At 42.1% G+C, this 23,307-nt stretch overlaps 1 protein-coding gene and 1 long non-coding RNA gene across 4 annotated transcripts in view; one reads left to right on the top strand and one right to left on the bottom strand.

Moving 5' to 3' along the window:
- The window catches only part of ITGA8 (integrin subunit alpha 8), a 192,194-nt gene that overhangs the window by 110,835 nt on the left and 58,052 nt on the right, over window positions 1-23,307 (top strand). Inside the window, exons 16-22 of the mRNA XM_002717427.6 lie at window positions 3,032-3,087; window positions 4,014-4,168; window positions 5,344-5,481; window positions 5,974-6,041; window positions 7,380-7,527; window positions 13,316-13,408; window positions 18,218-18,297. Coding sequence (XP_002717473.3) covers window positions 3,032-3,087; window positions 4,014-4,168; window positions 5,344-5,481; window positions 5,974-6,041; window positions 7,380-7,527; window positions 13,316-13,408; window positions 18,218-18,297 — 738 coding nt within the window. The remainder of the gene's footprint in view (window positions 1-3,031; window positions 3,088-4,013; window positions 4,169-5,343; window positions 5,482-5,973; window positions 6,042-7,379; window positions 7,528-13,315; window positions 13,409-18,217; window positions 18,298-23,307) is intronic.
- LOC149122567 (uncharacterized) overlaps window positions 3,942-23,307 on the bottom strand; it is a 37,871-nt gene continuing 18,505 nt past the window's right edge. For 2 of the 3 annotated variants that reach the window (XR_016219685.1, XR_016219684.1), the window contains 2 exons: window positions 16,877-16,954; window positions 3,942-4,042 (listed from right to left, as the gene is read on the bottom strand). This is a non-coding gene — a long non-coding RNA (uncharacterized LOC149122567). Of the gene's footprint in view, window positions 4,043-12,333; window positions 12,465-16,876; window positions 16,955-23,307 lie in introns of those variants that run through there. The other variant, XR_016219686.1, reaches the window with a different exon arrangement.

The raw sequence follows: 23,307 nt of genomic DNA, 5'->3' as shown, positions 1-23,307 counted from the left end.
ATGTGTTTTCTGGTTCTTTTAAAATTATTATTCTAGAAATTTAACTTAGTTTTTTTTTTCCAAAATGATTGAAAGAATCTTGTTGATTTTCTTTGCTGTTCTTTTTTTGCCTGTATTTGAAATAGCCTCATATTGTACATCTATAAGCAATAATATAAACTTGACTGGGCAAAAATTCTTCACTGCCATCAATACAAATTTCCGTGTCTTTCAAACAGCTGTGTAGCCTTATAAAGTATCTGCCAATGGCATTTTTAATTGGAAAAGAGCTACCTCAGTAAATGTTAATTGGTTACCTAACCAATAAGAACAAACTGTTTAGTAGAAATTTTCATTTTATAAATGTAAAAGTCAGTAACTGTGTCAGAAATGAAAGCAGGTACAAATGAGTTTAGGTAAAATTTGCTATCTGCAGTCATTGAAACAGGACTGAATTGGTAAGAATGGATAACAAGGGAGCAGGCATTTGGCCTAGTGCTCAGGAGACCCGCATCCCACATCTGAGCGCCTGAGTTCGAGTCCCAGCTCTGGCTCCTGACTCCAGCTTCCTGCTGATGCAGACCCAGGGAGCGGTGGTGGTGGCTCAGATAGTTAAGATCCGGCTATGCAGGAGGAAACAGGTGTTCCCTACTCCCAGATTCAGCCCTGTCCCAGTCCTGGCCATTGCAGGCATTTGGGGAGTGAACTAGCAGGAGACAGGAATGTGTTTTCTTTTTCTCTCTTCTCTCTCTCTTCCCTCTGTCTCTCCCTCTGCACCATATTATCTGTGGCTCAAGTAAATAAAATTTTAAAAAAAAATTATTCAAAGAACAATGAATCCCTTTGTACTTTTAAATCATGTTTCACATCTAGCTCATTCCCTATCCATCATGCATACCTATGAGCACATCATAAGCTCATTATTCCAACTGTATGGGGGCTGCAGCTAGTGTTAGAGTCCTGCTCTCTGATCTTGGTAGAAGCTCTATTCACAGTTTCATTTACAGCTTACGTGATGAGAGGTGTGGGTTATTTAATGATGATTTGTCCCAATCATATGTATTCAGAGACTAATTATGGACCACATTGAATGATACCATAAATTCCAGTTTGAAATTTTAATTCAGATTTAATAATAGTTCACAGCTTTCCTGAAAACCCATGTGTACTTTGTAATTAAGTATAGATCTGCAAGTAGACCTAATTCTGTGCTATATAGGACACATGATATATGTTTATATATAATATATATGTTCTTCTAAAATCAGTCTGAATATCAGTCCATTACTATAAAATGTAGAGATTTTCTTTTTATACTCTTGGGAACTTATGACTTGACAAACTGTTTTCTGCTAACGATATCTATAAACTGGCAAGTTTAAATTGGACTACCATTATCAAGAATCTTGTAAGTGGTAGCAGTTCTATGAAACTTGTATAAAGAGAGGCAAAGTCACCAGTTGCCAGTGATATTGAGGTAACAGGAAGGGGAAACAAAGAAATCTAGATTTACACTGACATATTATTCATAAATTAAGAGTAATCCTTCACTGATAATAACATCACTTATCAAATGCCTTCTCACAAAAGTTCATTTTCATACTTTTATTTCTGTTGCAAACATTTCGAATTGTTTGTATTAGAGAAGTTATTGTACTTAAATTTTAATTTATATGTGGTGCTAATTTTGTTACAAACAGGAACTTATAAAAGCAAGTGAGCTTTGCTAGGTAGTGTAATGAAGAATTAAAAAAAAAAGGGGGGGGGTCAATGGATGATTTTCACACAGCTAAATAATCCCAAACAAGTTGGATACAGAAAAATTCCATGTTTGGAAGCCTGCTCTACTACAAAATTTAAAGATATGATTAGCTAATCATCACTCTTAAATAATTCTAATTGAAGCACAAGTGGATTGGATTTGTGATTTCCTTGGGGAAGTGCTATAAACACTCATAATGGCATAGGCAGCTCAGGAAAGTTCTGGCTTAATGGTATGTGGCAAATTATATGCCCTGAAGGGAGACACGGATGGCAGTCATGGTAGACAGATGAATCCCAGATGTGACATGTCTTCATTATGTTTGACACGGGAAGCTGCCACATAACTAAAGTATGATTAGGGATCATTTACTCCTTTAGAATTCTGTAGAAGTATCAGATCATACTATAGATGTATCAGTCAAAACCTCAAGATCATCATTAAATCATACTTAAGTATTTTCTTATTTTTCTACTTTCTTACAAATTTGAAAAGACTCCATCTTTAATACTGTTAGGGCTTGGAATTTTTCAGGAGATAGGTGAGAACATTCAGTCAGGTGACGCAGAGTCAGTCGGCCATTTCTCATCCCCTCCATGGCTGCAGACCAGGGTCGAGTACAGGTCATCATACCAGCCACAGTAGGCATTGCCTTGCATTGTGGGTAGGGCGAGGTTCAAAGCAAAACTAGAAAGTGTCCCTGAGGGCATCTACCCTCCCTAACTTTCTCCATACCCCACACTGTGTCTACCCAGCTTGCCACAGCACCTTTTCAGCTCCTGTTTTCTTTCTCCCCCCAATCTCTTTCACTGTCTCTACCTTTAACTCCACACCCTTTAGCACGACTTCCGTAACTGTCCCCACCCATGAACCAAGCAAGCCTCCCCTCCTCCAAATTCCCCGTCTCTCTTGATGCTGCAGCCACATTGAATTTCTTTAAATTTCTCAAGTGGGAACACATCCTCACTCCTCTCCAGGCTTTCCTGCTAGTATTACCTTGCAATGCTGCCTAATTCTTCATTCCCCAGCACACGGAGATATGTGGAGATATATGTTTATTGAATAAAGGCAGCAAGTACTCAATTGATTACAAGTTAAATCAGGTTATTTCTAGTCCTTTCCAGTTATCACCTTGCTATATAATAATGCCATAATGGGAGATTATATGTGAAATTACATGTATAGAGAAAAAATAATATATTTATTTTACCTGGGATGAGGAAAAGGAAGATTTCTACTGCAGAGTCAAAGCTATTAACCAATTAATTTTTGACTATTATTTTTCCATAGCTTTGCTTTAAGAGTGTGTGCATCTGTAACAGGCCAGAGTATTTCAAATATCATAGGTGAGCATGTTTTACTTTTAATTTGTTTTCCACTTTCCAAGTGGGATTTTATTTTTTCTTTTTTAAGGAATTTGTGAATACAATATCCCTATACCATATTAAGAAAATTCAATGTAAGCATTTCTCCAAACAGACATTAGAAAACCAAAGAATCCATTGTCAACACCAAGATTTCTATTATGTATATGGAAACGGCTATATATAAAATATGACTTCAATAATTAGTATTGGCCGGCGCCACAGCTCAATAGGCTAATCCCCCGCCTTGCGGCGCCGGCACACCGGATTCTAGTCCCGGTCGGGGCGCCGGATTCTGTCCTGGTTGCCCCTCTTCCAGGCCAGCTCTCTGCTGTGGCCAGGGAGTGCAGTGGAGGATGGCCCAAGTACTTGGGCCCTGCACCCCATAGGAGACCAGGATAAGTACCTGACTCCTGCCATTGGATCAGTGCGGTGCGCCAGCCGCAGCGGCCATTGGAGGGTGAACCAACGGCAAGGGAAGACCTTTCTCTCTGTCTCTCTCTCTCACTGTCCACTCTGCCTGTCAAAAAAAAAAATAATAATTAGTATTAATAGTATATGTAAAAACAGATATAAATATCTGAAAAAGTGACAATGTGCATAAAAGCATTTCAAAACAATTTTAACTCTGGGAATACTCTACAAGACTTTTGTAGCTCATGCATAAGGGGTCTTCAAAGTGTTCATGGAAATGCTTAGCATGAAAAAATTATGCACCAACGCAAACATATTTTAACTCCACTTTTCTATGAGCTTTTCAAAGTACTCTCATATTGTGTTTGATCCCAAATATGAAACACCAGTTTCCCGAATAAACAACGGAAACAGGGGAATCACCTCTCTGGTAGATCACTGTGTTCATGAATGCGTTTCTCTCCTGATTACATTTTGTGATCTCTGTCCTTTAGCCCTGACGGCCGAGGTGCACTTAGATTCTCTGAAACAAAAAGGCGCCATTAAAAGAACACTCTTCCTGGAGAACCATCAGCCCCATCTCATCTTCCCTCTTGTGGTAAACCGGCAGAAATCCCTCCACTGCCAGGACTTCATCGTTTACCTTCGAGTAAGTGCTGCCGAAATGTCTGTTCTGACATCTCACGTCCAGATCCAAGATTCCAACCATTTTTCTCCATTTAACCATCATATTTGTCCACGTTAGATCCCAGTCTATTTTCATTTTCTTAGGAGGGAACTTTATTTTAAGGGCGAATGCTTTCTTTTTGACCCTGACTTCCTAATGACATGTTGTTACTAATTCCAAAGGTTTCTTTTTGTTTAGAACAAAATCTTGATAATAGCACTCAACTCAGGTGGTTTTCATTTCTTACTGCCTTCCCCCTAAAACATAAAAGTCCAACACAATTTATTTGAATTTTTATCCTATGTGAGTATGTCTTGTTAGATTTTATCAATGCACAGTTCAGAGCCAACTCAGGAAACCATTTAGGCATTCAAAGCTTTTATTGAAAATAATTTATACTTATCTTTTTAAAGGTATTTTTACAGTAATTCTAAAACCTACCATGAAACTTAAAAAGCCAAAATATTTATCACACAATTTCCATCCTTGCTAGTTGTTATGTAGTAATCACTCATTCTGACTTCTTGTCCTCCTTTAAGGGGTGTAGTTAGCAAGGGGACCTCTGGGAAGCCCCAAGGTTCACAGCGCTCGTGAAAATTTGCATACGTGACCCTGTGTCTTCACATGACCCTGACTGGCACACAGTGAAGGGTGACGTGCCCACTGCTAGGTGCTCCTCCCACCCGTCTTCATTTTTAAACATGAAGGTGTTCTGAAGTTTGTGCAAGCAACCGCTGACAGAGATGAGTCAGGAAGAGATTAGGATGTTGTCTTCCCCTAAACCTACAAATCCTGGCAACCTCCTGAAAACAAAAGTCCTAACTCATCATGGTTTGCATGACGTCTATGGCATAGAAATAGTCTTTTACTTTGTGCATTAACCAATTCTGTGTGAGCTGGTGAAGGTCTGAAGAACCTGAAGACTGCTCTAGAAGCATCTCTCAGTGAAGCCACGGCTGTAGAGGGGTTTATGATGGAACACGGATGAATTACACCAGCTACATCACGTACATCAGCATGCTTTCCAGCCTGCTGCAAGGACCATGACGCCTTCGTCCCCTTTCGGGGACGACAGTCACACGTCGCCCACTTTTGCAGCCTATCACCTTGCAGCCCATTCATGGAGCTTCTCTTTAGTCTGTGATTATTTTTCCTAGGATGAAACTGAGTTCCGAGATAAGTTATCGCCAATCAATATTAATTTGAATTACAGTTTGGATGAATCTGCCTTTACGGATGGTCTGGACGTGAAACCAATATTGAACTACTATAGGGAGAACAGTGTCAGTGAACAGGTACGTTCCTCGATGGGCTGTGACAGCGTTCGGAGGGGCTGGGAGTGCTCTCGGGACCTCCAGACCAAAAGCCACCTCCTTTTGCTCTCATTCCTGCACACAGACATGCAACATTCGGGATTTCCTCCCGGTGTGTTTCCTGAACCTCTGCAGCGCTGTGTTTCCAGAAGCCCTTTCTTTCCCTTGTGCAGCTGAGGTTTAATTGGTTCAAAGTGTGGCTGATGGAAGTGGCACAGGCTGTAATCCCAAAACCTTGCCAGAGAGCTAGATTCTTTACAGACATGTCAGAATGAGCTGGAGACGGGCTGTTCTGTAAACAAGCCTGCGCTGAGAGGCACGGTGCGACTTAGGGCTTACAGCTGGGGAGAGGCATGCGTAGTGAGACCGGAGGCTTGGTGTCATGGGTGGGATTCTCTGGGATTTTCGAGCGAAAGGGTGTGATTGGCGTTTTCCCAGATGATTCCTGATGTGTGTTTGTGTAATGTAACACAGGCTCACATCCTGGTGGACTGTGGAGAAGACAATCTGTGTATTCCCGACTTGAAGCTGGCAGCTCGACCGTAAGTTTCAATAGATAAGTGTGAGCATTATAGCTAATGGAGCTAGCTCAGGTATTCAGCTGAAGCTTCCCTGCAGCACGTAGACACTCCACCACCACCAGAAAACACACCGCGTGACATTCTTGAGCTCGCCTACTCTTTCGGTCACCCTTGGTTTGGGCCATCGCTTTATCATTGGTGTCAAGTGACACACCCTAAGGTTTTGTCTAGGCCGGTTCATCTTTCAACAACAGAGGGAAAACATGTTCTTGTTAGGAGTGAACTTATCTGTGGGGAGGCTCAGGTTGTATTTATTTGCTTCAGTCAAGTGGGCCAAGGGTACAGACAGGCTGCTTCCATCAAACCTTCAATAAGCTCATTTCACACCAGCCCATGACCCAAGGGCATCCTTGTAACTATCGAAGCAAAATTAACTTTATTTCACCAAAAAGGGGGGGGGGCCTTAAAGGCACTCTGTGGAGTAAAGGTGTCACAAACCAAGAAAGAATCAAGTGGCTCTCCCAGCTGTCAGCAGTGGGGAGCCTGTTCTCCAGCACTGGCTGCTGCTGCATTACCCCAGGACAGAAATTGGCCAGGGATGCAAAACATCCTGTCGCGGATGAAGCAGACCTGTGCTCCTTCCCCTGGCGGGAGCTCTCACTGCCAGTGTTCAGGATCTGCTTGGTAACCTCTTAAAGGGAATTTGTCCAAACTGCATAATTTAACAAGTAACCAAGGAAATAGCTTTGAGTCCAGGTCCAAGTGGAAGGGGCACTTCCAAATGTTGCTTTGATTTGGAGTTCCAGTGAATTAAGTTGCCTCCAAATCCTCCGTGAGCCGTTCAGGACCTAATTTTGTCAGCCTCGCTCTTCCCTCCTATCCACTTTGCACTGTTGTCCCCTCTTGGCTCTGAACCAGCTCTCTTCCTTTGTTCCCATGACCTGTTTTCTTCCTAACGGAGGTGTTTGGTGACATGCTGGAGTTGGCTCATTCTGGCTTTCCAAGCAATGTTAAATTTGCAGAAATCTTGCTGGGGTATTGTTAAGAATGTTTGTAGCTTGCAATCAACCATGGTGGGAGGGTTTATAGCGTTGGAATCAGCAAGTGCTCTAAGGTGATGCTCTTTGTGGAGCCTTGGTTGGTAAACACCTGCCAGCACCCTGCTCCATCTCTCCCTGCCCTTCCCATCCAGACATGGTTCTCTGACTTTTCTCACCACCCCTTCACGGTGATCCACCGTTTTTGTCATAGTCTTGTTCTCACCATTTTTCCTTCTTTTCCACCTACACAGATTCTTAAATAAGATGTTCAAGGAGGCAGAGAAGTTAGCTAATAATTATTTTTAAACTGCATTTTTAGAGATAAGCATCAGGTAATCATTGGAGATGAAAATCACCTTATGCTCATAATCAATGCAAGAAACGAAGGGGAAGGAGCCTATGAAGCCGAGCTCTTTGTAATGATACCAGAAGAGGCAGATTACGTGGGGATTGAACGCAACAACAAGGTAATGCATGCAAATTATTTGAAGCAAAGAGTTGGAAAAGATTTTTGAAGTCAAGTAGGGCCACATTAGCTGAGCGTTTCTTAACAAAATGATGTATTACTTTGTTAAATCCTAATAACAGTTAACCCATAGGGGGATGGGCTTACTCAGGATTGATGACTCCTCCTCCCCGCCCCACTTTGGCCCCACTGCAAGATCAACTGGCCCAAGACTGAGATCTGAAGTAAGGCAAAGAACAAACCTGGTTGACAGTGGCGGTTTATCAGTGTGATCAGTCAGCTAAATTCCCAGGCTAACTCCTTATCCTCACTGGCTTTCCAAGCCTTGCTTTGAGTTCCTTTAAGTTGCAAGCAGGTCACAGGAGGCCTGGTTTTCATTATTGGTTAGGGAAGAAGGTCCAGCCAATCCCTGCTGAGCACTGATAATAGCCTGGACAGGCACTGGAGAGAAAACAAGTTCATTTTTCTTCCTGCTTGGTCCACCTTGTCAGGACTGTGGCCAGCACAAGCCTGGTCTTCCTCATTTGCCAGTTCTCAACGCCACTGTTTACTGAAATGACACGGCTGCTGTTTATAATCTTCCCTTTGCTCTCCGAACATGACTCTTGCAACTGCAAGCATCCTTGGGTTCCACACTATTCTTAATGACTTGCTCTAGAAAACCATTATGAACACATTACAGGACAACAGAGGGCGTAGCTCAGTGTTGGAAAGCCACAGGCTCACAATTCAGTGTAGAGAGCAAGTTTCTCCTTGCTTTCATTGGTCCCGGTGCTCTTTAAATGTTTGCTAATGGATTTGTTCATTTAACTACAATTTATTAAACATCTATGAGCTTTCAAATATTGCATCCTTAGGGGAGCTTACACATTCTGGAGCTTGAATAATTTAATGAAAACAAATTCCTCTAAAAAGATACTAACTGTTGTGATGTTGGCATTTTTAAGACTTTCAAAAACAGCAGGAATATTAAATTCTCTAGTCATACTTCTTTTTTTTTATTGTTGAATGATCTTCGCAGTTTAAAAAAAAGGATGAGTAACAAACAAGTATCTTTGCAGTCATTTAAAATCGTTATGAATTTTCTATTGAAGAAATTTATCAAAAAAATCTCAACTCATCAATGTGTCCATTAAATGTGATTAGACTTTTGTATGTCAACCATATCCCAACAAAATACTTTCTAAGAAACAGTCCCCAAATGTTCTAACTGTTCCATGTCAGCAGAGAGTTGGAAAAAAGGGAAATTATTCCAACTTTTTTCAAGAATGTTTACAGCTTCCTAGCCTGTTTTCTTCTTTTTTTTTTTTCTTATTTCAAACATGAAAATCAATTCATGCCTTGATTTCCCAGTGAATTGACTGTAATCATCCCTTTTACTTAGTTCTGTATGTGATTTTTATACTCCTCAGTTCCCTGTTAAAGTCACTTCCAGGTATTTTTAAAATGAGAACAAACAATACACACGATTTATAAAAGTGGTCCTTAGTGCTATTCTGCATTAAAAAAGTCATCTCATAATAAAATCTCCACAAGCAAAAAAGTAAGAAAGAAAAACATCACCTACAAATACTTACATGCAAATAATAAACAACTCAAAAGTGAAGCTCAAGTGTGTTGTTTTTAAAAATGGTCCAGGACTCCACTCATATTTTTATTTCAATTCCCTTCGTGTCACTCCACCCCTGACTTCATTAAACAAAGCATGTATTCTAGAGTGTTCTTTTAGCAAAACATCCAGTGCAGTGTTCCCTTTGTTGCATGGAAAGCATGGGTGAGCACTTATCCTTCTATCTTTGGCTATAAACATTACGACAGACATTATCCATAATCTCAAAGGAGCCCTTCATGAATTTTCCCGCCATCAGTTTCCCTTGGGCAGACTTAACCTTACATGACTAAGCCACATTCTGATTTCTTCTTTGTGTTGTAATCAGTTTGAGATTTGTGCACATTGTTTATTTAAAATCAGTTCAAATGATGTTTAAAGCTTAGTTTCTTTCAAGAGGACACGTATTGAAACTCTGCAAGTTCGGCTGTCACTCTGTTGAGAGCATTTGTCTTGACAATGCTGTTATGTCTTGCAGAAGGTGTGGATACTCAGCATCCCTCTCTCTAGAAACGTTCATGGCAACAACTTGATATTTGCCTTTGGTGACCTTTCTCCTAAACTGCATAGGAATAAAGGCCTGAGTGCTTTGGTAGTAGCATTATAAAATATACATAGCACCAAGTTTACCACGTTAGCCATTTTGAGTGTGCAATTTAGTGTTCTTAAATACATTCACAGTGCTGTGCAGCCATCACCATCATCCACCACCAGAACTTTCCATCATCTCACACTGAAACTCTGCACCTCCTGTCCCGCTCTGCCCAGGCCCTGGGAGCTGCTGTTCTTCTGACTCTATGAATTGGCTCCCGAGGGACCTCATATGCATCTCCACCTGGACACCTCCCTTCATCTCTCCTTCAGCAAGTCCGGGACTAGACTTTTCATCTCGCCACACTTGAACTCACCCCCCGCCCCCGCCTTTCCTGTCTAGGAGAATGGCGCCAGCACCCACCTTTAGAAAAAGCCTGACTTCAGTCCCAAAACTGAGGTCCACATCCTTCTCCCCACTTAACTGCCACTGCCGCCGCCTTCAGCCAGGCGGGCCCAGTCTTCTCCCAGGTTGTGGCAGAAGTCTCCCAGCTCCTCTCCAGCCTCCCTGTGTGGCGTCCCTTCCCCTCAGAGCACAGCAGACTTCCCTTCTGAAATGCAAGCCTGACCAGGTCACTCCCTTGCTTAAAACCCTCACTAGCTCCGCTTTGCTTTTGGGATCAGATCCAAATCCTTGGGATAACTCAGGAGTCCCTTAGTGCATCACCCCGCTCACCTCCTAGCCTCATTGCTACTGCTTGGTCTTTCCTTTTCCTCCACACCTTAAATTCCAGCAGGACTGACTTTCTTTTCCGTTCGCAGAACTCGTATCCACTCTGGCCGCAAACAGCTTTCTCTGGCTGTTCCTTCTCCCTGACTCCCTCACTCTACTTCTGTTCCTCTCCATCTTGCTTACTTCGTTCTTCTTATTCTTCAGGTGGTAATAATCACTGAGCCTTCTTGCATTTACTGAACAGTTGCTATGGGCTGGGTACTGCCCTGAGCTCTTGCATGCACTTAATTTACTTAGTCCTTATAACATTCTCCATTAGGGAGAAATTGCTGTCATTAACCTCATTTTATAGATAAGGAGAAATTAAGTTGCACACCCATTGCTACACAGCTATTATGTAGCAGAACCAAGATTGAAACCTTGGCATTATGTTGAAGCCCCTGTTCTTAACCACTGATCTACACTACCTGAGCAACTTAGCTGCCACTTCCTCCAGGATGCCTTCCCTGATGGCTTACATCTGTATGTATGTCCTGTATGCACTTCAATATTTATTCCCCTATCATTAAACAAACCACACTATACTGTAATGTGTTTCCAGGCTTGATACAATTGCTTGTGATTATAATTGTTACAGTTGTTATAACACTTGGGAATCCAGTGAGGACAAGGGACTTATTTAGGGGCCTGGTGAATAGCAGGGCCACAGTAAATATTTTGAGTGACTGAATAAATGAATGAATAAACACTCCAAGAGCTATAAATGGATTAGAACAAGAATGTCCCTGGATTCGCTGAGGCAAATAATCTACAAATATCTCGAAAAACAATCACTGTGTCTCTTATCACAGAGAGGAAGTAAAGGTTAAAAAAAGAAAAAGGGTGAAGGGGATGTGGGTAGGAGAAAAGATCTTTAATGTCACTGAACTATTTCTAGAAAGCTGTAAAAATGTACATTTAACTTTTAGCTTTTAGGTAAGCCCAGAATACTTACCATATAACTAAATCTTTGAATTCTAATCAAGGGGACACATGGGCACTTCTGAACACTTTTGCTGGTGCTTTTTTTTTCCTGTTTTCTTGGTGAAGTTAATCATTTCAACACAATACATCTCTGTATAATGAGGGTTAATTGTGGGTCCTTAGACACTGAATACGAGCTAACCCTTCCTTTGTGAAAAGAAAAAGATTACCAGCTGTGGGGCAATAGGCTCCTGTCTATGAGATAACTCCCAGGTCATCCGTGGCACTGGGGAGGGAGGCATGTATGAAGTGGTGCCTGCAAATATCTGACATCCGTTAGAAGACGACTCCCAATGAGCAGCCTGCCTGGGTGACTGAGGGAGAGGACATCATGGTCCCATGCGTGTGTGCTCCTCCTCAGGAAGGAGAGGAGCTGCCTGGCTCCTTCTCCCCCCTCTCCCCCCCGCCACCTGTCACTGTTACTGAAGTAAACAGAAATGAATGGAGGGTCCTGTCTGAGACTTTAACTAGAAAAATTTGTTATTTCCTTATATAAAACTTCAATAGGGCTGATGGGTGGGTGTGTCAGCATACTGGGAACCGTCTTTCCAGTCACAAGGGCAGAAATTCCCAGATGGTGGCTCCTTGGTGAAAATCCCTATGTTGCAAGTTCATCTTTGGGGTGAGAGTGACAAGATAATACTGAAGATACTTTAGGAGTTAGAGGGGAATAATGAGAGTGTATAAGATGCTATCACGGCCGGCGCCGCGGCTCACTAGGCTAATCCTCCGCCTTGCGGCGCCGGCACACTAGGTTCTAGTCCCAGTCGGGGCGCTGGATTCTGTCCCGGTTGCCCCTCTTCCAGGCCAGCTCTCTGCTGTGGCCCGGGAGTGCAGTGGAGGATGGCCCAAGTGCTTGTGCCCTGCACCCCATGGGAGACCAGGAGAAGCACCTGAGTCCTGCCATCGGATCAGCGAGGTGCGCCAGCCGCAGCGTGCCAGCCGCAGTGTGCCAGCCGCAGCAGCCATTGGGGGGTGAACCAACGGCAAAGGAAGACCTTTCTCTCTGTTTCTCTCTCACTGTCCACTCTGTCCACTCTGCCTGTCAAAAAAAAAAAAAAAAAAAAAAAAAAGATGCTATCACTAAATGCAGAGCAGGACCACAGAACCATCAGGCTGTGAAGCATGGAGAGAAAACCGGGGCGGCCAACAAGTGGTGGCTTTCTAGGCAGCTGAGAGCAGCTCTGGGACATGAGGTGGAGCTGGGAGCAGAGGGCGGCAGTGCAAAGACAACCCTGCTTCACGTCCCCTCCCACCAGCCCAACCTTGAGACCTTGGCAGTCTGTGGCTCCAACACCCCTGCAACCCTGGGTTTGTGCAGCTACAGGCAGAAGAGGAAACAGGGAAGGAAGGAGATTGGAAGCACTGGTTAAACAGGAGAGCGTCTTCCCTCGACATCTTAGGTGTTTTGGTGGATTGAGGAACCTGCATGGCCTCATCTCCAGAGGGGACCGTGTTGTGCGGAAATCTGTGCTCAAGGCAACTCTCTTGGGCTTTTGAGACCATCAGGACATGTTTTTGCCCTTTTGTTTCCCCAAGGTTAGCACAAGGAATGAGTTTGTTTCCTCCTCTTTTAATTGTTTCTGATCTTCACGTCCAGAGTTGAACACTGACATTAGTGGAAATGGTGTAGAAAATGTTCACATAAAAGCTGCCCTTTTCTTCCCCAGTGAGCGCCAACGATGTATTTGCCAACCCCACGTGTCTTCCTAAAATGTCACTTTTTTCTCAAGTTTCTCTTCGGAGCTCAGGGTCACACATCAACGTCTGTGCACCGTAACACGCACAGGTGTGTGAAGTTCAGGGATGCTCCCGGGCCCCCTGTGCTGCTCTCTGACAGGACAGAATTTACTCTGACCCCTGAACTGCGTGCTGGTTCTTTCTCTTTTATAGGGATTGCGGCCACTGAGCTGTGAGTACAAAATGGACAACGTGACCAGGATGGTGGTGTGTGACCTTGGGAACCCTATGGTGGCTGGAACAAATGTAAGGAAAACAAAGTATTTGCTGATTTCCATTTCATTGATTTTAACAGAAAACTAATGGAAAGCTCCCCAATTAGCACTCCGTCACTCAGCTCACAGCAGCTAAAACAAATTAGGCAGGATATCCCCAGGGTGAGGGCATTTAGCGTGAGGACCCGCATTGAGTGAATCAACTCAGGTGGCAAACACACAGAAAAGCAGTTGCCCAGGCTATCTTTTTAGACACAACTCCTATGTGACTGAATTGCAACGAATCTATGAAGAATTCTTTTTACAGCAGATATTTTTTATCAAAGCTTACTAAAGATTTTTTCTTTGAATTAACAAAGAAACACGTGGAAGTAGACTTTAAAATAACTTAATAGGACAAAGATTTTTAGCCAAGAAACCCACATTAACTTTTATTTCCAATATATCTCCTGAATGAATATCATTCATAATATTTTCATATTAAAATATTACTGTAATTCAGGGTTTCTATTTATTTATTTTCACTTTTTTATTTGAAAGGCAGAGACACAGAGAGAGATCCTCCACCTGCTGGTTCACTCTCCAAATGCCTGCAATAGCCAGGTCTGCAGAGGGCTAAGGCCAGGACCCAGGAATTCCTCCAGGTCTCCCACAAGGATAGCAGAGACTAAAATACTTGAACTGTCACCTAGTGCCTCCCTAGGTTTGCATTAGCAGGAAGCTGGATTGGAAGCAGAGCTAAGATTTGAACCCAGGCACGCTGATATAGGACACAGGCATCCCAAGGAACAGTTTAACTAACCTGCCAAATGCCACCCCTATAATCCAATTTTTTAATCAGGTTTACAGAGTCTGTATTTTCTATTATCTCACTTAACTAACAAAAGAGAAAATTGTTAGTAGCAAGGGAAAGAAGAGGTTAACAGTGATTTCTGGCATGCTTGTAAAAGAACGGAAGTTGTTTTCCTCCTCCTACTACTTCTTCCTTTTATTTCCAGGTTTAGGAACTTTCCATTCAGGATTATTTATGGATAATAAATTTTATGCAATTACAGTTTAAGTATACACATAATTATCACAGTGGTGATTATTTTATGAAGTCATAAATCAGAAAAAAGTCTGCAATATGAAATACCACTTAATTAAATCTTACATAAATTATACATATGTCTAATTAAAACTAATTGTTGGGAGTATTTAGCCTAGTGGTTAAAGTGCCTGCGTCCCACACTGGAGTGTCAGGGTTCGATTCCTGGCTCAGGCTTCAGATTCCAGCTCCGTCTAATGCAGACCCTGGGAAGCATGGCAGTAGCTCAAGTGACTGGGTTCCTGCCGCCCACATGAGAGACCTGGATTGCAGTCCTGGCTCCCAGCTTCAGCCCCAACCCACCCAGTGCTCTTACGTATGTTTGGGAAATGAACTAGTGGATGGGAGCTCCCTCTGTCTGTCCATTCCTCTATCTGTCTGTCTCTGACTCTATGTTGTCCTCCTGCCTCTTACATAAATAAAAAGGTTGTAATTTAAAGAGAAATGTTTATGATTATTAAAGATATAAACTGTCTGAAAAAAAATCATGAAAAGTTGTAGTTGCACAGGTTTGTATCAGACCAACTTTCCAAAGTGTATTCCAAAGGGTGCTAATCCCTTGGCTAGCCTTTAAAAGGGAGTGCTGTGGTCCCCACTGAGTATCACATCTTCCCTGGGAGCCCCAGGTACACATTTGCATTTTTAAGATGCCAGTAAATAAAACTTTCAGCCCAATGTTTCACACATTTTCTTGAGCATTTCAAACTTTTTCTCAATATCTATTCCCAATATATAGTTTAGGATACTATGCTAGAATAATATTTGCTTTTACACTATACTGTTGCATTGATTTGGGATATTTAAAAGATGTGTCAAACTATTGTCTAGTACACAGTCATTTCATGGCTCAAAAACTAAATAATTATTTAATGAAAGTGAAATTCCTGTACCAGATAGTTACTGGTTACCATGGATTGACTGTCCTCTGTGTTACAACCACATCACTAGAGAAGGGGTGTTCTTTATGCTACTTTACTCAATTTTCAAAACCCTCCGAGTCATCTATTTCACCCATTTTGTGGATGAGGAAGCGGAGGCTCAGAGAAGTCACTTCTTTGCCCAAAGCCACGCCCACACTGACAATGAAGGAGAGAGCCAGGACTCAAACCAAGCCTGACCGCAAAGCCCAGTTCTGTCCAGCTTGCAAAATTGCAAGAGGTACTTGGATAAAAATCAATGAGTAACAGATGAGACTTTAAAACGAAGCCATGAAAGATAGACTAAGATGTCTAAATTGAGATATTCAAACATTTTTCATTATAATCCTTTTATCTAGGAGCTAATAAATCCCTTTGCAAGGTCTCAAAAATCCGACCACCTAATTTGCTGTAAAGAGGTTTATCTAAGGCCAAAGTGAAATGAATTGACATAGTATGGACAGGGTTAGCAAATGTAAGTGACCAACCTCTCATTCCTTTTTAAGTATTAAAAGTGTTAAATCTAGACTAGAAAACATCTAAGATCATCCATAACCAAGGATAACTTTGGAACAAAAACTTGCCACCAGTGTCATTCACGGTAGAGACTGAAAATGGCAGTGTGGTCTTAACCACAATGTGTTTATGTGGGGGATGTCAGTCTATGTTACCAGCAAATTGTCTGTAGAAGTCAGAGAAGTAAATTGTTTATCTTCATTTATCTCTGAAGTCTATAGTAGAAGAAACCTAATAGCTTTCTTATCTCACCCTTAATGCCCTTAAACACATCAAATTTTATTGCATTCTGTTTTGTTATAAAACAGTTTGATTTATTTACTTCTTCATTTGTTCTTTAAAAAGAATACTCTCAGTGAGTTGTAGTAAAATTCCAAATGGGAGAACTATCCTCAGTATTTTAAAAGCACCATAATTGCCAGGAACATTTATCCCAGTCCAAATGTCTTCATTTTTTTAAAAAAATATTCAATATAATATTTGGAAACTTTAATTCTGATTTGCAAATAGTAAAGTCATTTTATATGGTATCAAATTTTTTTAGCCAATAAGAATCATAACAAGTTGCAAATGTTCTCAAACAGCACAATGAAAAAATGATGTGCCAACTCTAGACTCAGTGCCCAGCGATCTGGTGGTTAGCGCACAGGGGCCTTCACCAAGTATGACACTGTGTATTGTGTCTTCATTACCGGTTGGATTGTTCTGTCATGAAGAGCAACAATAGGTAGCTTCCATTGCAACATAGTAAGATTCTCATCACTAGAAGTGTGCAAAAGGGGACACACTCTCATCATTCTTCCCACAATTCTGAATGTACCCCTTCTGCATGCCTGGTACTAAGCTAAAGTCTGACAGTATAAAGATGAAAATACACAAGTTCCATGCCCATTCATGAGAAGCTCAAAATTAGCAATATAAACAGCGAGATGGGAGAATAACCGAGGAGGAGGTAACATGAAGGGAAGAAAACTTGTACCTGGCGCAGCCTATGTGATCAGAGGATGGATGGCAGGAGGTGTTTCTTGTCCTGAACTCTGAAGCTTAAGTAGCAGTTCTGTAAGGAGAAAAGAAAGGAAAAGTTAAAAATCTTCCGACGAATGGAGAAGAGAATGTGCAGATGTCTACAGAGCATTGCACATTTGGGCTTCTAAAGGAATTCCCCATTCCTAGGGCAGAAGGGTGCATGTGCTTTATGGGTAAGACACATCCAGGGTTGAATCCAGCTTTTATACCTTGACCCAGTCACGCTGAAATGGGAAAATACCATGGAGGGCTGTTGGGAGCCGGGCAGTAATAGGAGTCATGGGAAGCCACTGGTCCAGTTCCTGGCTCATAGCCCGTTTAGCAAGGGCTAGTGAAATGATGAGTTGTGAGTGTGGTTCATGACTAACATGATCATTCATGATGCGCTCATTATTGCTGGTCCCTGTGAACATGAGTTTTCCTGGTTTCAGTCTCAGAGTGTATAGTGGCTGAGCACAGATTCTGGAGTCAGCTTCAGGGATTTACATTCCAGCTGATTTGCTGTGCACCTGGAGCAAGGCACTTACTCCCCTAATCTCCAGACTGCTACTCAACTGTAAAATGTCAAGAGAAGCAGAGCCTACCTCAGAGTGCTTGTGATTACGTGAGATAATGCACAGAAAAGCTCAGCACAGTACTTGGAAGAGCAAGTGATGTAAGCGTACATACGTACCAGTGATGATTTATGCCCTTATGTTACCACTGTCTTCTTCTCCATATTCTTATATACTTTCAAATTATGAAAACTCTAAGAACACTTTTTATGATTTAGTAAATAAAGGGATGAAAAACAGTTCATCCAACCATAACTTTAACCTACCTATCATCTACTATTCTGGGATATTTTCTTACAGTAGCTCTCCTCTCCTGTTCAATCATTGTTCCATTAATAGACTCTTGAAGTCCTAGCTAAAGCACTTTGCACACTGAACTTTGTAGCCTCAAGTCTTCACCAATCATTAGTGCATTAGCAGCGTTTTCCACGTTGTTGATTCACTTCAGAGCTATCATTTCTATGATGACGTGAACACACAGAAAAGAAAGACAGCATAGTTTTCTGAATCACTTTTCTCTCATACATTTGGTTGGTTTTCAGTTTAGCACATAAGGAAGGGTGACAGGAGATGAGGGAACCAAAACACAGATTCTCCTTATGGGCCGTCCTCTTGGCTCTAGGCCACCCAGGGGTAGAAGCAGAAAAAACCTTTAGGAATTGCTTAGGGAAGATTTTTACGCTGGGTATAGTGTCCCTCCTGTGTACTGACTTTGTGTCTTGTGGTTGCTTTTGTTTTAGTATTCTCTGGGCCTCCGATTTGCAGTTCCGCGTCTTGAGAAAACAAACGTGAGCATTAACTTCGATCTCCAAATCAGAAGGTTAGAGCTTTCAATGCCGCCTTGTCAACAGCACTCAGGAGCAGGGAGATCCGTAGTGAACTGAAAGCCACTTGTCCAACTCTTTCTTTCGAAATCAAAACCCAGACTCTTAGAGCCCGTGTATGTTTTTGTCTTTGTAAACCAGTTCAGTGTTTTCCATCTTTTTGGTTTTGAGATTATGTTCTGTCGAGCAAGCTATGGGGGAGTCCGATTTTGTCCCGTGCACTGACTCCTCTCTCCCCACCTGTTCCTCGTTTGGAGGTACCTGCCATTTTCCTCTCCCACCCCAGCCACACCCCAGGCTCCCAGCTGCTGTCAGTAATCCCTGAGAACAAAACCTCTGCCCCCAAATGCGTGGAGTTTGCCCTTTCAGTCTTACAGTTGCCTGGATTTTCATGAGTGACTGGGTCTCTGTTGCTTCACTGGGAGCGCCGTGGCCATGGCAGCATGCAGGGGGAGATGGCGCCATCTGAGGAGACTTCTAAGAGTTCATGGAGAATGCCATGAAAGGGTGTTTCTTCTGCTGCAAAATGGTGTTTGACATGCGTGCACGGTGTTTTCGTGACTCACATTTTGCAGGAACTTTTTCTGAAGATCACGTGTGTTGTGGGGCAGGGCCTCCCCTAGCAGCTATAGACTGAACCCTGTAGGTGGCTGCTTCCCCTTCCTGAGGCTGACCCTGTTTAAGGATTCCACAGCAGCTTCAGCCTTTCGCTGTCTCTTCTGTTTGTCCCTGTGTGGTGGAACATAATTGTTCAGGAGCAGGAAGGCCTGCAGGGCAGTGCCCTGGGCTTCCCAGCTGTGGGCTTCAACCCATTAGCCAGGGATGGAATCAATTTAATTACCGTAGACCCATATGAAGACAAAGAAGAATTGAATGGGATGTAATATTCATATAATGTGTAATTAATTAGTGTTGTTGGAGAAACATAGATAAATGTAAATTTGTGTAACAAGATGCCCTGTGAGATGGACATATTTTTTATGGTCTATAGATCACAAAGCTTGAGAAACTCCAATACAGATGTACCTTCTCCCATGCCTATATTCCTTACTCCCAGTTGGTATCACTAAACTCCAAGGACAAAATCCCTTCCAAAAAAAAAAGTATAGACTTTGCATTTGCAAAATTGATATCTCCTAAATTTTCAAGAATGAATGAGACATGCATTCACCAATTTGGGGCTAATCTCTAAATTTCCCTTAATATTTTGCAGAAATAAGGGTCATTAGAATATGGTAACTTTTAGAATAAATACTGTGTCACAGATGACATTTTAATATTCACATCAATAAATGGTTTAGAATGGGGTGGGCTTTGGGGCACAGAGGGTTAAGCCATTGCCTGGGATGCCCACATCCCATACGAGATTGCTGGTTAAAGACCTGGCTCCTCCATTTCCAGTCCAGCTTTTTGCCCATGCACCTAGGCAGGCAGTGGATGCTGGCCCAGTACTTGGATCTCTGCCCCCGATGTGGGAGACCCATTTGGAGTTCTTGGCTCCTGGCTTGGCCCAGCTCCAGCTGTTGCAGGTGTTTAGGTAGTGAAGAGCAGATGGATGATTTCTCCTGTCTGTGTCATTCTGTCTTTCAAATGACTAAATATTTTTAAAAGGTCTAGAATATTTAAAATGTATTTTAACTTTTAAAATATATATTAAATCATTTTAATTATTTTTATTTATTTAATTATGTTTTAAAATTATGTATATATACATAAGTATGTGTATATGTATATACATATATGTGTGTGTGTGTGTGTGTGTGTGTATTCTGTAAGAATGTAGCAGATTTTTTCAAATGAGACCTGTGTCACAAACCATTCCTCCAGACTTTGTGATACATTTCTAGGGTGGAAGGTTTTCTAACTCACCTTCCTTGTCTTTCCTGACCTTAATTAGATCTTTCTAAAATTTGACTCAGATATTTCCTGCTGAATCTTAGAAATTTTTTCTATTTTATACAAATTAGTGATAGAATGAATTCATCTCTAATAGTTCCTCTCCATAAATATTTGAAAGGCATAGAGGGCATGACATCTCAAATGATTCAGGTAGTCCTAAATATTTTTGAAATGAAAATATTTAGTTCATATTTTGAAGTTTTCAGAAAAAAAAAAAAAAAACAAGAACACATCATAGTAAAGGATCACCATCACTCCAGCCTGAAGTTTCTAGTGTCTGTGTCACTTGGGGAAAACACATCTCTCTTAAAATGTAACCACCTTTAATTAGAAAGTCTGGCACCAACATGCAAAATAAATGCATTGATATTTCCTGTTTAGTCTTGCTTGCAGTTACAAATAAGAGAATGGATACAACTAGTAGTGCATTCAGGAGGCCAAGGACACTAGATAATCTTCTGAATGCCTTCCCCAAATCCATCATTTACATGAGTTCAGAAATGAAGTTCTGAGGGCAAATAAAAATGGAGACTTTTTAATCATCTTCCTTCATACTAAAAAATTAGTCATGATTATATTCCATTTCTTCCCATAGTTGTTTTAACAGTATTCTAAAAGAACATCAAAGCACAAAAATTCAGGAAGGACTGGAACATACGTAAAACATCAAATTCCCAAAATGCACATTTTAGAGATGAAAAAGATAGAATATTTTAAAATACTTCTATGACTCAAATGCTAAGGTATTTGAGAGGTAGGCATTTATCTACATGTTTTATTGGCAGACTCCAAAGATTTAAATAAGTATTTACACGGATGGTTTTGCATTCAGTTTAAATGCTTTTAAACCAAAAATAAGTTAAATCAAATTATCTGAAGTCTAACAGCCAGATCTTGACCACCCTTTACCCCATTTGATGCCCTGTTCCACAAACAAACCTCAAGAGCGAAATAGGCTTTATAAATTAAGAAACATAAAATATTTCCTGTGATAAATGTTTGCATTAGGTGGTCTCTCTGTGCCCTAGGTCTATCTGATGTAAACAACTTCCTCCCTGGGTAGATGGGCTTTGCAGTTCTCACACACAACCAGATCTTGGTGACTGTCCTTGAAGTTGCTTCCTTGGCAGTGGTAAAATGAACACTGGATTGTCTCTGTTGGCATCCCAAAGACTACAGGGAATAATGGGAACACCAGGAATAGGAAACAGTAAGGAAAAAGAGAAGTAGCATCAGAGTAATGAAGTGGGAAACATGTTCAGCCTCAGCACATGACACAGGGGTTAGATGCAGAGAGGAAATTCATCATTGCTTGCGTAGAGTTAGCCCCGACAGTATGAATAGCTCAGCATCCAGCAGGGTGATGGATTGCTTGTTTGAACGGGGCAGCGGTGCTAGTGAGGGAGGTGTCCTTCCAGGAAAGAGGTCAGGGAAGCTTCTAAGGTGTACATCAAGCCTGGTTCCTTTCCTAACAGGAGATTTTGTCCATGCCACTGGCAGGCAGTAGTGAGTGTGACAAGCCTGTGTGACAGGTTGATCCTGATTGGTCAATCAGAAGTTCTGAATTCTTGAGACTGCCACTATTCTCCATGCTACATTTCAAAAACCTAGCATCAATCTCAGCTTTAAAAAATGATTTATGTCTTTACACATCTTTAAGGTGTTGAGAGTACTAACACTTGTGTTATTTAAGACACTCGGAAACAAAACCCAATAGAATTTTGCAATAACTTAAATCAAACTTTTTTTTTCATGATTCTAATTTCCAGTGCTGCAAAGCTGTAGTGACCTAGAAATAAAACTGTTTGGTTAATCTGTGGAAAAATTGTATTTAAATTTCTAAACTGAAGAGTTACCCATATCATTTCCATCACCATAAAATCTGTAGCAAGTACGATTTAGTTGACTTCGTATTGGCTTTGATTTGGAATCCTGCCTTTGAAAAAAAAGAAAGCTTTTTAGCTGCTGATCCTCCACAATGTGATAATAACAAATGCCTTGGAGAGTGGGGCTCACACGTTGGAGAGCAAGTCCCTGCAGCGCAGGCACAAGGTTAGCAGTGGTGCCCATTCCGGGAGACGAGCCTGGGGTCAGCCTGTTTACATCCACAATGTATGTTTGCAATGTATATACGATCAACTTAGATGTTTTAAAAGCAGTATGTGAACAATTCAGTCTCTGCCTTTTTTTTTTTTTTTTTTTTTTTTTTTTTTTGACAGGCAGAGTGGACAGAGAGAGAGAGACAGAGAGAAAGGTCTTCCTTTTGCCATTGGTTCACCCTCCAATGGCTGCCGCGGCCAGCGCGCTGCGGCCAGCGCACCGCGCCTATCCAAAGGCAGGAGCCAGGTGCTTCTCCTGGTCTCCCATGGGGTGCAGGGCCCAAGCACTTGGGCCATCCTCCACTGCACTCCCCGGCCACAGCAGAGAGCTGGCCTGGAAGAGGGGCAACCAGGACAGAATCCGGCGCCCCGACCGGGACTAGAACCCAGTGTGCTGACGCTGCAGGCGGATGATTAGCCAAGTGAGCCAGGGCGCCGCCCCTCTGCCTTCTTTCAAAGCATTCTTCTATCATATAGCCTTTCCAGTTCCTGCTTTTGGAACATCTTGCAAGCTGGTGGAACCTACCCCACTAGCATCGTCACAGGATTTGAGCTTGCTTGGCGAGTTCGGGAGAGGGTCAGTGATGAAGAAACAGGAGGCTTTCCCTCCTTCCGCAGACTTGACTGTAAACGTGGCCCCACCAGCGGTGATGTGGCCACATCTCAGGTTCCTAGAAGTCACCTAATGCTCTGGACGACATCAATGAGAGCACAGTAGGGCAATGAATGCTGAGAGAGCTGCATCTGAAACTCAGTGACTGGTTGAGCCTCTACTGGGGCCAGGTTTCATGTGCCTGACAGCACGGACTGCTTAACACATGCATTTTTAAAAAGTTAAGCTTCCTATCTAATTATATTTGCTCGAGTGAAATAACTGTGCCCTTGTCAAAGAAAGCACGCAGGAAGCAGGCCTCCACCTTCCCGCTTGATGTCTTTCTCAGGCTCCTGGATCCTCTCCTGTTACCTGCTCTTGAACTGCCCAGCTTCCTTGGGTCTTGCCTCCTCCCA

This window comes from Oryctolagus cuniculus, chromosome 13, assembly GCF_051225735.1.
Source record: "Oryctolagus cuniculus isolate XC-2025 breed Fujian yellow rabbit chromosome 13, ASM5122573v1, whole genome shotgun sequence".
NCBI classification, from domain to species: domain Eukaryota; kingdom Metazoa; phylum Chordata; class Mammalia; order Lagomorpha; family Leporidae; genus Oryctolagus; species Oryctolagus cuniculus.
Note: the sequence above shows the minus strand (reverse complement) of the source record. Positions and strands in the feature narration are given on the sequence as shown.